Source organism: Rhinolophus sinicus, chromosome 2, assembly GCF_057876585.1.
Source record: "Rhinolophus sinicus isolate RSI-liver-muscle chromosome 2, RSI-T2T, whole genome shotgun sequence".
Lineage (NCBI taxonomy): Eukaryota > Metazoa > Chordata > Mammalia > Chiroptera > Rhinolophidae > Rhinolophus > Rhinolophus sinicus.
The window spans coordinates 72,145,333-72,161,737 of NC_142502.1; the positions used below are offsets into that span (position 1 = coordinate 72,145,333).

At 34.9% G+C, this 16,405-nt stretch overlaps 1 protein-coding gene across 3 annotated transcripts in view; it reads left to right on the forward strand.

Moving 5' to 3' along the window:
• Positions 1-16,405, forward strand: part of COL12A1 (collagen type XII alpha 1 chain) — a 113,465-nt gene that overhangs the window by 80,410 nt on the left and 16,650 nt on the right. For all 3 annotated transcript variants that reach the window (XM_088795601.1, XM_088795600.1, XM_088795602.1), the window contains 11 exons: positions 1,369-1,533; positions 2,790-2,828; positions 2,930-3,068; positions 5,111-5,253; positions 5,574-5,683; positions 9,424-9,573; positions 11,292-11,369; positions 12,708-12,794; positions 14,212-14,265; positions 15,338-15,433; positions 16,193-16,246. In XM_088795601.1, the coding sequence (XP_088651727.1) occupies positions 1,369-1,533; positions 2,790-2,828; positions 2,930-3,068; positions 5,111-5,253; positions 5,574-5,683; positions 9,424-9,573; positions 11,292-11,369; positions 12,708-12,794; positions 14,212-14,265; positions 15,338-15,433; positions 16,193-16,246 (1,115 nt within the window). The remainder of the gene's footprint in view (positions 1-1,368; positions 1,534-2,789; positions 2,829-2,929; positions 3,069-5,110; positions 5,254-5,573; positions 5,684-9,423; positions 9,574-11,291; positions 11,370-12,707; positions 12,795-14,211; positions 14,266-15,337; positions 15,434-16,192; positions 16,247-16,405) is intronic.

Here is a 16,405-nt window from a genome sequence, read left to right on the forward strand (position 1 = left end):
TCGTGATTGTACTCATTATTTTAACAGTTTTAAATGTTCAGGAATGATTGCAAAACACCCCAAATTACTGATTTCATTTTCTTGTTCCTGTATAATCTGTACTCTCTACCCTCATAATGTTAGTTTATGTTTAATTACGGAATGGTTGGTAATTGCTCAAAAATACTATGGTGTAGTCTTTGTATAAGATATGACCCAGGGGCTGTCAAAGAGCAAACTAAATTTCCCCTCGATGGCTGGAAGGCCACAGAATTCAATGATGGATGATCCCAGAGCTGGCTTCCTGCCATAGCAGAAGTGAGTCTTGATGCTGGTTCCTATGTAAGGAGAGACATAGGGAGGCGTTTACTTGAGCACAGCCTTGCAGATGCAGGCCCTAAGCAGACTGCTGGAAGGTACACTGCAAAGGAGGAGTAGCCAGGCCTCAGGGAGACGTCTCTAGGGGAGATCTTGGCCACCAAACGTCCTGAAAGCTGCAGGCAACACTGCCCTTTGGATTAGTTATTTAGAATTATTGGAGATGAAACTCGGTCTTTCCAGTACTTACATTACTCCCCACCCCTCACGCCCAGTCAAGGTCCAAGGTGTACATATTCTAGGGAGAATTCTATGCAATGCATTATCTATTGTAGTATTGTGGAGTACTTTGTTCCAGGGAATTGCACTGATCTTTTAATAAATAATTGCCGTTATGTTATGTACTTTGAGCAGATTTCCCTGTATTTTGTGCTCCTAGCTGATTGAAGTTTGGGATTATGAATGCTTACTCCTCAAGTTACCATATTTATATATAACTAATTCCTTATACAGTTTATTTTTTTACAGTCAAATTAAGCTTTTGGAGTGAAAACTTTATTTGTATTAACCTAAATAAATGAAAGTTTATTGCCAGTAGGAGTTGTAGATTCCATTTTAAAAGTGAACAAAATGCTGCCTTTGAGCCTGAGTTTGTTGAAAAAATCAGAATCAAATTTTAAAATGAGCCCATTCTTGGTTTCTGAGTCACATCAGCCTAAAATGTAAATGGTGCCTAAGAGAGATGCTGAATTCCTGGGTATATTAGGACTGTGGATCTCTGTCAGGAAATGTGCGCCATGGTAACTAAGTCTTTCTGCTATTAAAATGTTTGAATTGTTAGGATTTTATTCTAGCAAATCCAATTAACTGAATTTTATAAGCCAGAGAGTAGGATGACCTGGAAAAAGTACAGATTCATGAAAGAGAGTTTACGTCAATTAAAAGGACTTGATGCATATGCCGAGAAAATGCGGCATCATTGCTGACAAGATTTCATTTTGAGTTGTTTAAACAGTGAAAGACAGAAGAAGGGCTGTGTTGTGGAATTCATTCTGTGACACTGCTCTGCAGGGTTCAGCGTCTTCGTCGTTGGTGTAGCTGATGTTGAGTACAACGAGCTTGCCAACATAGCCAGCAAACCCAGTGAGCGGCACGTGTTTATTGTGGATGACTTCGAATCTTTCGAGAAGATCGAGGACAACCTCATTACATTTGTTTGTGAAACTGCCACGTCAAGTAAGTCATGATCCACATGGATCTACAGTCTCACTTGTTGTGAAAAAAAAACTTAGTAGGTCATTCCCTCTCCTTATGGGATCAAGTCTGTGCATAAATAGATCCTGGGAAATCACTTGAGGACCTGATGAATCATTGTTCCTATTGAGATCACGCTAAGTGTGTGCTTGTCAGAAGTCCATTTTTAGCCTTGTTGAAGATGTAATATATTCCTTGTATGGAAATAAAGTGTTTTAGTGTGTCCTTTTCCCACCATCCTGATGCCTGTGACATTCGAGTAAATTAATGTTCAGCCTAGGAATGCATTTATAGAAACATTTCTGTGAGATGAAGGTTTTCCCTATTAGTAATCAATTGGTATTTGTTCTGTCAACATCTGTGCTTCAGGGAGCAATGAAAAAACTGACTTGTGCATGTGTGCGCCATAGAAATTCATTGGTTCTCATTTGTTTTTTGGGGTGTAAATTTTTCTTGTTATAACAAGATCTCAAGTTCAACTTTTAAAATACAGTGAAGGACAAAAGATTGGTTATTTGTCAATTTATCCTCTTCCTGATCCTTTAGCACCGATTCTTGGGGTATTAAGTTTGGGAGACAGTTATGTGGCTAGTCTAGACTCCCCATCCTAAGCATGGCTATGCTTTACAAGTGTTATATTTTCACCTTTTAGACATTATATTAAAAGCTCAGAACTCTGGTGAGAGGTGGCAGTAGTAGACAAATGTCAGTGGTTTACTCTGAAAACTGACCTGAAAGCTCAGCACTGGTGAAAGTGGGTAGGGAACTACAGTTATAGTTCCTGCCATCCCAGCTGGTCCTGAAAGCCCTCTTTGGTTTCCTGAGCTTTCGGGTACACTGTCACTGACTGTCACTGTTACATGAAGTTTGGTAGGTAGTCTGAGGCTTGGGGGCTTGGTAGAAAAGAGGGTTGACTAGGGACAAACGTCTCCTGCTTTTACATAAATCTAAAATTCCCTGGGTGAAAAGTTCTTTATTAAAGAATATCTGAATTTTTTTTCACTTTAATTCTTTTTTATTGTTCTTCAGAACATTGTAAAATTCCAATTGGGCTGGAGAATATTCAGAAAACACTGTTTGTAGTGGTCAATAGTTTAATTTCTCCTGTATGCAAGAAGTTTTTATAAATGTATGAACAATTTCATTACTTGATATACATACAGTGCTGCTTTCTGTACATGTACAATGTTTGCATATCATGCTGGTGAATCATACTTAAAGAACATTGTATATTACAGGTTGTCCTCTCATTTATTTGGATGGCTACACCTCACCAGGTAAGCATTTATACCCTTGGGCTAATTTATTTCAGGATTTAAACAATAAAATAATTGAAATAGCCTAGTTGCAACATTTTCTTTTCTTTTCTGATGTAAAGGTTTTAAGATGCTTGAAGCATACAACCTGACAGAAAAGAATTTTGCATCTGTACAAGGAGTCTCTTTGGAGTCAGGGTCTTTTCCCAGCTACGCATCGTACAGGCTTCAGAAGAATGCCTTTGTAAATCAGCCTACAGTGTAAGTGTACCAACAAAAGCTTCTGTTTCTTATAATGGGCCAGACTCTCTTCTGAGGCTCTCAGAATCTTTGCTGCCTTCTCAGAATCCTAGAATTTCAGAATTGTCAGAAGATTCCTTATGTATGGCTTTGCTTAATTTCCTTCAATATACTTGGATTAAGTATCTTCAATCAGGTCACACATGAGACTAGGACTCAAGCCTTGGCCTTTTCAGAACTAAGAACCTCAACTGATTCTGCAATATTATGGCTACTGACCCTTTTGAATTTAAGGCTAAGATCGTAGTTATACTTTTTCTAAGGGAGGTTGTTTGCACAGGAAGGCAGCTTGTTATTTTGAACATTTCTCCCCCCTAGTGCAGAGGACTGGATGAAATAAGTGCAAAATGAGAGCAGCATTCTTTTCAGTGCTTCAGACCTTCAGAAGGTGAAAGACCGCAGCAGTTTTGCTTGTCCATGTTCAGACAGGCAGTGGGTTAGATTGCTCTGGCAGTCTGTTGGGTAGCTGCAGATTTCGTTGTTTTACTTCATGAAAGTTTGCACCTGGTATGATAACCAAAACATGTACTTCTTATTCATTAGAATGAAAACATTTTAGTCTTGAGAAATATGTGTTTGGCAACTTGTGGAGAGAAAAGAACAAGAAGAAATAAAGCTTTCAGTAACTTAGGACAGGGTCAGAAAATGCTGTCTGAAATTTGAAATGCTTCGGGAAAGCTGACGGAAAATTCAGACTAAAACAAAAATGAATTTATTTTAAGGACGCAGAGATCATATTGTTGTAGTTTGACCACACTGTAAGTTCCTAACTCTTTTATGGTTAACCACGTTGGTTCGCAGTTTTAGGTTTTTCAGTGAACCTTAATACCCAGTGTTTAATCCTCACTTGTCTCAAGATACGATACCTACATTTTAACTAACAACAGCCTATAGTCTGCTCAAGAGTCAGAATTTATGGCTGAAAGAAGCATAAATGCAATTATTTTTTTCATAAGCATTCATTGAGGAAGAAGGAGAAAAATGGACAAGGTTAGACATGAATTAATATGGAGAAGATATTATTTTTAATATGGTATATTATGAAGATAGTAGTGTTTTTTAACATGAAGAAAACATCACAGCAGCTTGCCCAGAACATATGTTTTAAGAAGCAAGGCAGCATTGCATTCCAGAAGTACCAGTGGCATGGTACAAGGACATGAAATCTCAAGAGAAATTCTGTGCCCTATGTCAAAATTCGTGAACAAATAGCTCCTAAGAGTTGATTATCAGGGCCTTTTTCCTACCTTCAGATAAAGTGTTATTAAGTGGTCTCAGACAGAAAACCATCAATTCTGCTTCAAAGATACTCCCTGAATAATTGACTCAAACCTGGAAGAACACATGGAACCACATTTTTTTGTCTTACAGACTTAGAGCCAAGAAACATTTCCTTTTAATTGAATCATATCCCTTTATCACCTCTAAACGTTTGCACATGTACATGTCCTTAACATTTATTACTGGTTTTATTTTTGGGAACATGTGAGTTTCTGGAGATTATTTGATTTATTTTATTTCAAGGGAGGAATTTGGAAGTGTAAAAGCTATTAGAGATACAGAGGGAGAAATTAAAACCATCTTATTTATGATCTCATACCCCTGACATTGGAAATTAAGTATATTTAGTAAGATTTATTTTCTTTAAATTAGATCCATAGATATAATGTTTATCACTCTAAAGTTATAATATAGTTTTATAATCATTTGTGTGTCTAGAAAACATTAGTTATTAACAGTAGGATAAAAGACCATTTGGCAATTTTCCAGACTTTGTGACTTTATCAGATATAAATATTCTATTACTACTTACATAATTGGCCTTTAGTGTTCTTTTGATGTTTTTCGTGAAATTTTCCTTTCTTTTATGGAAGCAGTTTATTATAAATGACTTCTAATACTGCCCATAATGAGATTCTGGTCCAAAGATTTAAAATACTCTCTATTTCTTGTGAGAAATCCTTATTAAGTAATTAATTTACTTATTTTGTATTAACTAACAGAGATCTACACCCAAATGGACTCCCTCCTTCGTACACGATTATATTATTATTCAGACTTCTCCCAGAAACTCCCAGTGACCCTTTTGCAATTTGGCAAATTACAGACAGAGACTACAAACCACAAGTTGGAGTGATAGCAGACCGTAAGGATTTTTATCTTATTTTAAGGCACAAACATACATATTTTTTATTGTGTTTTCTATTTCCTTCTCTTTTCTCTTTAAGAGCCTTCTAAATATATATACATACATACATACATATATATGTATGTATTTACTTGATATATGCTTTTATGTTTAAAGTTTTAAAAATATAACATATTAGTAAATATTCTAATTACATTTTATCTCAACTGAAATTATTGTATTTTTTAGAAACCTCTCCAACAAGAATTATATGTTAATACTTTCAATATAAGATATACCATGCATATGATTTAATAGCAACTGTGTGTTAATTACAGCTTCTAGCAAGACATTATCATTCTTTAACAAGGATACAAGAGGTGAAGTGCAGACTGTTGCATTTGACACAGAAGAAGTGAAGACATTATTTTATGGAAGTTTTCATAAGGTAAAAAATAAGCTTATCTGGTTATTTATAGAAAAAAGAATATGACAAAACTTTAAATTAATTTATTTTATTATTTATTAAAATGTCATGTGAAATTGGTAGAAACATAGGCTATGTCTTTTGAAAAACAAACTATTTACTTCCTCATGACTATTTTGTAACATAAGGAAAATAGTCAGTAATATCGTAATAACTATGTATAGTTTCAAGAAGGTACTAAATTTATTGGGGGGATCACTTTGTAATTTATATAAATGTCTAACCACTATACTGTATGCCTGAGACTAATCTAATATTGAATGTCAACTATAATTGAAAAAAATGTATAATAATCTAGAAAAACTAGATTAAAAACAAAATCTTAGAGAATTTCATTAACCCAAATAAGAAAATTTAAAATAAAACAATAATTTTATTAATCAAGAGAGAACTATTTTTAACATTTTGATATACTTTGAATGCTAATATCTTTTCAAAATTTGAGTTATGTAGCATATACTATATTGTATGCCTATTTTTTCTACCTACCATTTATTGTGAACCCTTACATGATTTTGTTTCAAAAGCTTAATTTTTGTGGATTGTATTTTAATTGATAGTACTATTTTATAGAGACAAGTAAGCTTGCTTGTTTATTATAAAGTTACAAATATCCCAGTCTAAAACTTATCATCTACCAAAATAATTGTTTATGAGATTAATTTTCACATGAACATACATGAATTCTCTGAAAAATCTTATTAAAAGTTCTAGGATGCATTCTGAGGGTATTGTCTATTTTTGTTGATTTTAATTTTTTGTATGTCAACATCCAAGGCTAATAAAGAGTTTCTATCAGGTTTTTAAAAGACAATGAATTGACAAATAAAAATATTGAAATTTGGAACATTAGAAATTAAGAGAGCAATGTAGGTTAGCAATGGACTTTTTAATGATATTTCTTTATTGATTAAGTTAAAGGAGAAATATCACTTATTGCACAAGTGATCTAAAATTTTTCCAAGATGGCACTAAGAAAGTTAGTCCCCATACATAGAAGACAAATATTTCTAGTTCACTCTGATTCTCAAATGAAAATGGAAGGACTTTTCTGCATTTGAGTAGGGTTAGCTGTATTTCTTGCTGATTCTCTTCCTGAGAATCTTGGTTTCTTTCTGGAATGTGTTTCTTATTCATTAATCAGATTCTTGCTAAGGATAGCCAGGAACTCTTCTCATGGAGCTCAAAGAGGCTGCAATGTACACATTAGTAAGTAGCAAAGGAACAATGAAGGAAAAACAAAGATTGTTAATTATAATCGCATATCCACTTAATAGTTTATAGATGTTTATGGTGAAGGGTGATAAAATAAATACCTCATTGGGAAAGCAAATTCTAATTTGACAAATATTAGCTTCAATCGCTCCTTATCCAATGTTGAATCTGGCAAAATTCATATGGACTTTTTTGGCTCCTTAATACACCTATTAAACTTACATTTGAATAAATTACTCTAAAAGACTACTTCATTTTTCCTTCCATACCCACTGAAGATACTAGAAATTTAGTTTTCTGTTAGCCAACTGATAACCATTTGGGACTATTATTTTTTTAATTTTCAAACTTTCATCAAATGCTTCATTTTACTTGAGCAAAAAAAAAAAAAGGCAGTGTTTTGCAGAGGTCTATGGTGACAGTCATTAATTATTGCGAATCAAGATATTTTTTGACATTTCCTCCCTTATTTGCTTTTATAGAGAGGTATGTATATTCTTAGCTTTTATACAGTGCCTCTTCTTTATCCTTTTCTCAAGCTCTGTTCTCTCCTCAAATTCTCTACCTTTTTTTTTAAACCATGACATGTTTCTTTTATTAGTTTCTCCTCTACTTTTTTATTGTATTCTTTCCCCCCTCCATTCTTCCATCCCATTCTTTTCACACACTCTCATTTATACCATCAATTAAAGTACCAACTTCAATCACTATTGGCTATTTGTATTCTTTATTGATCCAAGGATACAAACACTCATCTTTCATTTTCCATGTAATTTGGTAACTGAAATCCTTCAATCTTTTGGGTAATGAGTAATACTCGGATAGCAGGAAATTAGGGAAAATGACATGTAGGGAGCTCTTGGAAGAGAGGGGATAAGCTAAAAGAGTTTAAGGAAGGAATGGCAGATAGCTGTTGCTTTTTGAGAATTTGCTTGAAAAGCTTTTTGTGTCTCCAGTCTATTGATGGATGACATAGATCCAAGTGAGAAGTTTCTATTAAGAGAAAAAAGGAGAATAGATGAAAAATGAAGCTTTAGGGAAGGACAGAACTTGGGATGGGAGCTGAGTTGACAATGTTCCATTTCTTTCTACTCGTCTGTGACCAACAATGTTTCACAGTTGGGAAATAGTCCCTAAATATGTGGGACATAGGTCTACAGATGAAGAGCCCACTCTAAAATGTAATTATGTATGTATTTAAAATACAGTAAAACATATGGAAGAAATTGTAGCAAAATGTGTTTTTAGCATGTGCTTCTTTATGGTTGGCAATTAGTGACTAGTGTATTTGGAATAATTTTGTTACAAATTAAAAGTTTTGAGTTTGAAATAATTTTTCTGGATATTGATTTTTCAAATATTTTGTAATATTTGCCTCTGAGATTGTTTATACAAGAGCTAACAAATAAATTTTAGTTCTTACTAGATAATACATATCTTAGGGATGCTTGTATGATGGTCTTCTTGAATTCAGTATTAGATGATTGTGCTGGGGGAGTATAAAGTTTATTGTTAGCAAGCTATGATCACTTTTATAGAAATACAACATATTATTCATATTAATCATTTATAGATACACTAAATTAATGTTTTGGTGGTCATTTTCTGAGAAAAACACTTACTGTTTAAAAATTTCTGTAGACATTGTCCTTATGCTATTGATGCAAAGTATTTAAGGGAATTTCTGTTCCTTTTAACTTGGAGTCAAACTTTTCAGAATAATCATGAAGTGCTTACTTGACTATTTGTGCTGTGACAAATGGAAAATATCAACATAACTATAAACTCAAAGATTACCCACAACCATTCTTCACATTGTTGAAATTCAGATGTTTTATTATCTGTACTAATAAATTTCTTAAGATTCTGAATGTGCTCAATATCAGATAAAAAAACAACAACAAATCAACACAAGGATTCTTTACTTGTAAGGAAACTGAATCTTGAATCTACTGATTTCCAGAGCTGAGTCTCTTTAGAAGATATGAGCTAGTTCTTAACTATGTTAGTTAGGTATCTACATGATGTGCAAGTTCTTTTGACTGAAATTAGGAAATAAATTAAAATTTAATTTAGCAAAATCAGTGCAAGACATTTGAGGCTCCTTTGTACTGACTATAATAATATATTAATGGTTTATTAACTTTTATTTGAATTAGCTCTTAATAGTTTACAGAGTCCCCTCATCTACTACTTATTTCTGGACATCTCAGTAAGAGTACATGGTAGGAATAAGAAATCAGGCATGTACATGTGGATGAAGAAAACTGAGACCCGGAGAGGTTAAGTGGGTCATTTGATTGGAAATGGCTAATAAATGACACGAATGTTTTGCAGCTTGATCTTGGATTTTTAGTCTAAAACTCTAGATTTGGAATGAGAATAGCTTAAATAATACATTTTAAAACCCCTGATCTGAAATATGCAGAAGTCAGACAATTTTTTGGTGGTAGATAATTTATAATGGAAACATATGATCTTTGTAGGTTCATATTGTTGTGACCTCAAAAAGTGTTAAGATTTACATCGACTGCTATGAAATTATAGAAAAAGACATCAAAGAAGCTGGAAATATTACAACCGATGGTTATGAAATTCTTGGAAAACTACTTAAAGGGGAGAGGAAATCAGCCACAGTAAGTAACACATTTTTATTTTTCTTGGTTCCTTGTGTTAAGATTGAAACAGCGTTTTAAAAATAATCTGTTCGTTTTTTTCTCAGTGAGTTTTAAATTGTTAAATTCCTTGGTCAAATTGAAACATTGGAAAAGTTACATTGAGAGAATATGCTACTGACAGGATATAATAGTGCATTTTATTGCTAAAAACAAAATAAGATGTCAAGGCATCGGAGAACATCATGTGGTCATCTTGAAACAGGACTAAATGGGAGAATACAATACAAATCGTTGCCAAGATAATCAGTGAGATCTTAATTCATGTTTTTGTTCAAAGATAGTGACTTAATACAAATTTGGGCAGTCAGGATATGAAGCGTTTGTGGACACTGGCTCTGACCATCACTAGAGCCCACACGCTCTCACGGAGGAGTCATCATCCGTCTGTCTCACAGGCAAGATCAATGTAGTAGGGCAGCCAACTGACTGTATTACTCACAGATTTCACTGGCTCATGCTTGAGGCGGGAGCATGCCAACCCTATTTACAAGGCTATCTAGTAATACAATTTTAAATCGAGGGTTTTCACTGTAACAGGCTAATTAAGTTCATATTAAATGTCAATCGATAATAATATTGTTCTAAAAGCAAGTCTGCCATCTTTTACTTCTATGATTTTTTAAAATTACATTTATTTAACTTAGCTTTTCTCCCATAGACAGAATTTTCTTCTCCTACATGCCAAAGTGAAATTTTTGTTCCACAATGTAAAAATAATAAACGCAAATTTAATGTAATTGTGATTAAAATCCAGACCTTTTATTTAATGGATTTGATATTTAAACAGAACAACTATATATTGGGGTTATAAAAGAATTGCTCTAGCTAAACAATCTTTTTCTTTTTTTGAAAAGAGGTTTAATTTTAAAATGTAGAAAGATAGAAAGTACATACAATTGGCCCTCCTTATCTACGGATTTTGCATTTGCAGATTCAACCACCCATGGATCAAAAATAATAGAAAAAAAATTCCAGAAAGTTGATCTCTACCCAATACGGTATATCAACTATTTACATAGCATTTACATTGAACTAGGTATTAGTAATCAAAAGATGATTTAAAGTATACAAGAATTTGGGCATAGGTTATATGTAACTATTGTCATTTTATGTAAGGGACTTGAGCATCTGTGGTATCTGCAGGGGATCCTGGAATTGATTCCCAGGGATACCAAAGGATGATTGTACTATATTGAAATAGTTAAGCTGAAGGTAATCATAAAAAGTATTAGTCAGCCCCTAGGTAAGAATTTATAAAAAGAGGAGCATCAATTTTAGAATAAGTAAGGAATTAGTTTGTTGTTGTTATTTTTCTACAAGGGTAGACTCTTAAGAGTTGATTTAAATGTGTGTAGTCTTCAAACTCTTAATGAAATAAATTTTTAAATAAAGAAAATGTAAAAAACCCAAAAAAACAAAACTCAATCAAACATTTCATTTTAGCCAAGGAAGTGAATCAGAAGTGGGAATTTCAGGTATGCCTTTACTTTATTGTCTTTTTCTCTTAGGCATAGGTTTTCATGTTCTTTCCTTATGAAGTAAGGATCACATTGTTCTCAAGGGCTTGTACCCTTGAGACAGGCTTTGTGAAAGGTTGGCAAAGGATAAAATGCAGAAACATTAATTTGAATGTTTCTCATGCATCTTTCACTGATGTTGCTGTTGGTTGTTTGCAGTTCCAAATCCAGAATTTTGATATCGTCTGCAGTCCAGTGTGGACCAGTAGAGACAGATGCTGTGATATTCCCTCTAAGGTAAGTACAATGGAATGGAATCCTGTCTGGGTTTTACTAGTCCCCAAGGAATAAGGGAAGCGGATGTGGATGGTCTGGGAGAGGAATTAGCACTTAGCAACTGCGTCTCCAGGATGCATGATTATGTGTGAGCGCTGCAGCTACCACAGCTAAGGCCAGCCACCCTTCCCTTGGAAGTCAGGAATGCACAAGACACATCTGGAAGTTCTCTTTAAGGGCCAGTGTGGTTACGCATAGACAGAAAAGTCCTGTTGAGTCAGCATGTTTGGTAAACCCACTGATTGTAAATCCTTCCTATTGTTTGTAAAGTCTCAGCATTTTACACAACAAGCCATCACATCTCTGGATATCTAAGGTTTATGGTAGCAATAGTCAAATTTGTTTTTGAGATGATGGCTCTCCCCCATAGTATCTGTGCAAGTGGTGGTAGTTACAATGTGGAATGCTGATGATGAATTTAAAGCTTTGGGCAAGCAATGGACTGCACACATCCACAGGATGAGTATGCCTTTTTTAGTCAACAAATATTCATTGAGGACCTATTATAAGCCAGACACTCTTTTGTGTGCTAGGGTTCCAGCAGGGAAAAGCGGATATTCTAGTGGGAAGGCAGCGGGAGAGAAAGAATTAGCAAGTAGATATAGACTATGTTATAGAGTGAAAAGTCCTCAGATGAAAAACAAACCAGGATACAGGGATAGATAGCCAGGTGAGTACCATCAGCCCTCAGTGATAAGGTGAGGTTTAAGCAGAGACCTGAGGAGTGAAGGAGCAAACTATGTGGATAATGGAGAAAGAACTTTCCAGCCATGGGGAACTGCAAATGCAAAGGCCCTAAGGCTACAATGTACTCTAAATATCTGAGAAACATCCAGTAGGTCAGTGAGGCTGGATCAGAGAGAATGGGGTGGGGAAGGGTAGGCAATGAGAAGGCCAAGGTGGTGAGGTTCTGGTTTGAAGAGCTTGGAAAACCTTGCAGGCCATGAAAAGGATTTTAGGTTTTATTCTGAGTGAAACAGGCATTGATAGCTGAGATACTCAGCATTTCCCTAACACTGGCTTAGAGAAAATTAGATGATATTACCAGTGGTCCAAAACTACCAGGGGTAGTTTTGTAAACATTTATTTGTTATGTGAGTTTTCCTAAAGTAAAACATAAAATAAAGATGCAAAGGAGCAAAGCAAGATTCAACATAAGACTATTTGTAATGATAGCTAAAAATTATTTCTACAAGTTGGGAAACAGATTTCCTTGTGTATATAAGATAAATGGGGGTAGGGAAAGGAAGTTGTTCTTTTACCCTCAGCTCATAGGTGAATATTCTTTCGAAATTTCAGAGAGATGAAGCAAAATGTCCCGCTCTTCCAAATGCTTGCACATGTACACAGGACAGCGTTGGGCCTCCAGGCCCACCAGGCCCTGCGGTAAGGAAACTGAAACAGTCCTAGTTTTTCATGTTACATCTTTGGGTAACCATTCTTTTGCATAATGCTTCCAGCCATCTGTGTTTTCTAGGACAGAGCAAGCCAAATGGCAAAGCATTTTTGTGGTATGTTTTGAGATCTGAAATGGAGTAAATCAAGAAAAAAATCTGAACACGTTTGAGCACATTTCTCCAGCCATGCAGGAATGAGTGACATGGGCTTAGTAGTCAAGATCTTTTCTCTTAAAGATGTGAATCTGGGTTTCCTCCTGTAGTCACATAAGTTTTGAAAATTCCTTACATCTCCTGAAAACTTCTTGTATGTATGTTATGGAGCCACGGGTGAGAGGCTGACCCAAGAACAACTTGTTTAGAATGTAGGCTATGTGTACCTTATGAATAGCCATATCATGAGAATAACGTATAAAGAAGATAGTTTACATATGTCGTGATATCATAAACACTGGTTGAAAGTATTGAGGTTTGGAATAACTTGAGTGAGAAGACTGTGAGTAGGTCTATTCCTTGGGGCGGGTGTGGGGGGGAACCAAAAAAGTTTAAGGTAAACCATTAACATTGCAGTGATAGAGCTCATTAATAATGTGGAACCTTTTGATTTAGTTAATACAACATCTGACCTGGGCTGGTTTTGCAGAACGTAAGTGATACCTCTAAGCAACATTGGCCTCTTTTAAGAAAATGGTTAGTTAACATAGAAATGGCTCAGATATCCTCAAAACACCAAATCTTACTATCTGTGGGTCATAGCAAATAATGTAAATTGATTTTAGGTTAATTATAAACCAGCTCCTGATACACAGAATCAAAATGTCACTGGAATTGCCATAATGTTTTTTATTAATAGTGATTTACCTGACTTATATTTTTAATCATAAAATTATCCTGACTGTGACTTAGATGTGTTTGAGAAACAGAGATTTTAACTGTAAGATAATATTATTGGATGCCACTGTCATATTTATTTTTTCTTTGTTCAGTGGTCTCTGAATTCCTGTTACTAAACTACATATTCTCAGATTCTGAGAGATACTCTTCATTTTGCATATTATTTTTCCTGAAGAATGCATTCATATAATTCCAAAACTTATTTTTCTCTTTACTGTATTTAAGTAATGCTTGCTTTTTCCAATAAACATCAAATTTTCAAGTGAACTTCAAATTTTGCTAACAATAAAGTTCGGAATGTAAAAATGAGACACTTAGAATGTACAAAGTTTTGAAATTCTCTTTCCCCAGATATTTGTATGATATGAAATATTTACTTCAATATTTTGTAAGTAACTGGAGAAGTACTGATTGTCTGGAGAATGTACTGCTTCTTGAAGCAATTTTATGTATCAACTTCTTACTACTTTCCTTACATTTACCCTAAATTGTGCTTTTACTATGTATTTTAGGGAGGACCTGGTGCTAAAGGTCCCAGAGGTGAAAGAGGTATCAGTGGGGCAATTGTAAGTATATTTTAGAGTGCATTTAAATTTTCATCTGGTTGTTCAAATTTTGGCTAAGGGGAATGTGACCTTGAGCAAGTTGTTTCAAGTTTAGTGTACCTTAGGCAATGTGATTACCTCTGCCCTGTCTCTGGATGTCAAAATGATGGATCAGAGAAAGAAATGTATGAAGCATCTCACTGCTGTAGGACTTGCACGTGGGAAATCTGCAGAAGAACCTGAGGGCTCTGCTGCAACATGGGGACGCTGAGGGGGTGACATGGCCATGAATCAGAAGACCCTACAGGGAGCAGAGAGTCCTGCTGGAAAGCTGGAGAGGGTTGGGAACAGTTCTGTGGCTCTGTTTTTCACCTGTCTCAGAGAGCTGTATGGCTACATATGCATTCTCTGGGGGTCACTGGCCCCAACTACTTGTTCCACACTGGTCTTCCATAAAATGACTCAAGCTTCTGAGGAGCAATATATTATGAAGTTAATGTGTTGCTTTTGTCCTAATATCACTAATGACAAGCTAGCTCAGTTAGGAAAGGGTGCGGCTGGGATGCTAACCCAGATCTGTCTGCCTCCAAGTTTGTGCCTTTTCCACCTACATACGTTGCAAAGAAACTCCAGCGTAGACTATTGACTCAGTGGATATCTGTTCTTTCCTTGCTTGATTTGTATATATGTTGGTTCCAGAAATAAGCCAAAGTCTAAGAGAAATCAGGACTAGCTTAAAATAAATCAAATCTGATGAAATTTGAGCTTTGATTTCATGAATATAGTAGATAAATTTATGAATAGATTATGTTCAATAAAGTATTTTACTTTAAACAATCTACTTCTAATAGGACTTTTGGAAATTTAAGTGTTCTTTTGAATTTATTGCACTTTCCAATTGTTCTTTTAATGTGTAGTAAAAGAAAGAAAGGAATGGCTTTAATAAATACTTTTATAGATATATAGATTCTAAAATGTTTGTAAAGATTCTATGATTAGTGTCTCAGAATTATGAAGACAAGTTTCTGACTGGGTGTTAAGCACTGGATGAGCGTTATGTGACTTGTGGTTGTTTCTCTCTTGTGTATTTTAGGGGCCCCCTGGACCTCGTGGAGATACAGGTCCTCCAGGCCCCCAGGGTCCTCCAGGTCCCCAGGGACCCAATGGACTCTCTATTCCGGGAGAACAAGTAAGGACAAAGGCTTTCTGTATTAAGTGAGGATGTTGGATTAACACTGAGTTTAACTGGAACATTTTTTACTATGTTTTGCCAAACGAATGTTTTCTCAGAGATCTCAACAAAGTGAGTCATTGCGATGACTTCCTACGATGACTATAATTTCAGATATGTAAATAGTATATATAATAATATGAAACTGTGTAGAAAAAAATTATTGCTACCTATTTGACCTTTACAATTTTTTTCATAAGTAGTACATATATCCTTCAGCATCCTGAAAACTTTGCAATTGCTTTCAGTAGCAGCCCTGGAGTCCTTTTCTAATATTTATGACCTCAAGGCAAGCTTGTGTTATATACCTCATCTAAGTTATTACTTCTTTTAAAATTTTTTAAATAAAATGTTTGCTTTCTGTTCCAAATGCTAATTTGAAGTTATATAAGGTATTTTACCTTTTAAAGCTCATATTTTAACTTTTTTTCTATATCTCAAGGTAAAACAAATACCGTGTATGAATGAGAATATGATAACTGAATAGTTCTTAAATTTAATTCTAAATTTACTTTTAAGGTGCCATAATAGAGGACAGATACATTTTTCTTGGCAGTGAAAGGAAAAAAACACACGTATATTTGATATAGCTACAAATGAATCATGTGAAGGAATAGGGCTTTCTTGCTCAAAAGAGTTGATGCATCTACTGTCCAAATGAAATTTTAGGGGCTTTTACAAAACGCCTGGGAACTGTTTTCCCATTGCTTTCTCTAGGGTCGCCAAGGGATGAAAGGTGATGCTGGAGAGCCAGGACTTCCGGGCCGAACAGTGAGTTGTTCTTGAAATTGCCTTTTCCTTTACTTGTCAAGTGTTTGAAAAGTTCATTTGTAGTGCTTCAAAAGCTGAACCACGGTTAAGCAGCAAAGGAGAAAAAGTCTGGCTATGTGCTTCACATTATTTTTATTTCATACTATGGTCTTATTCATC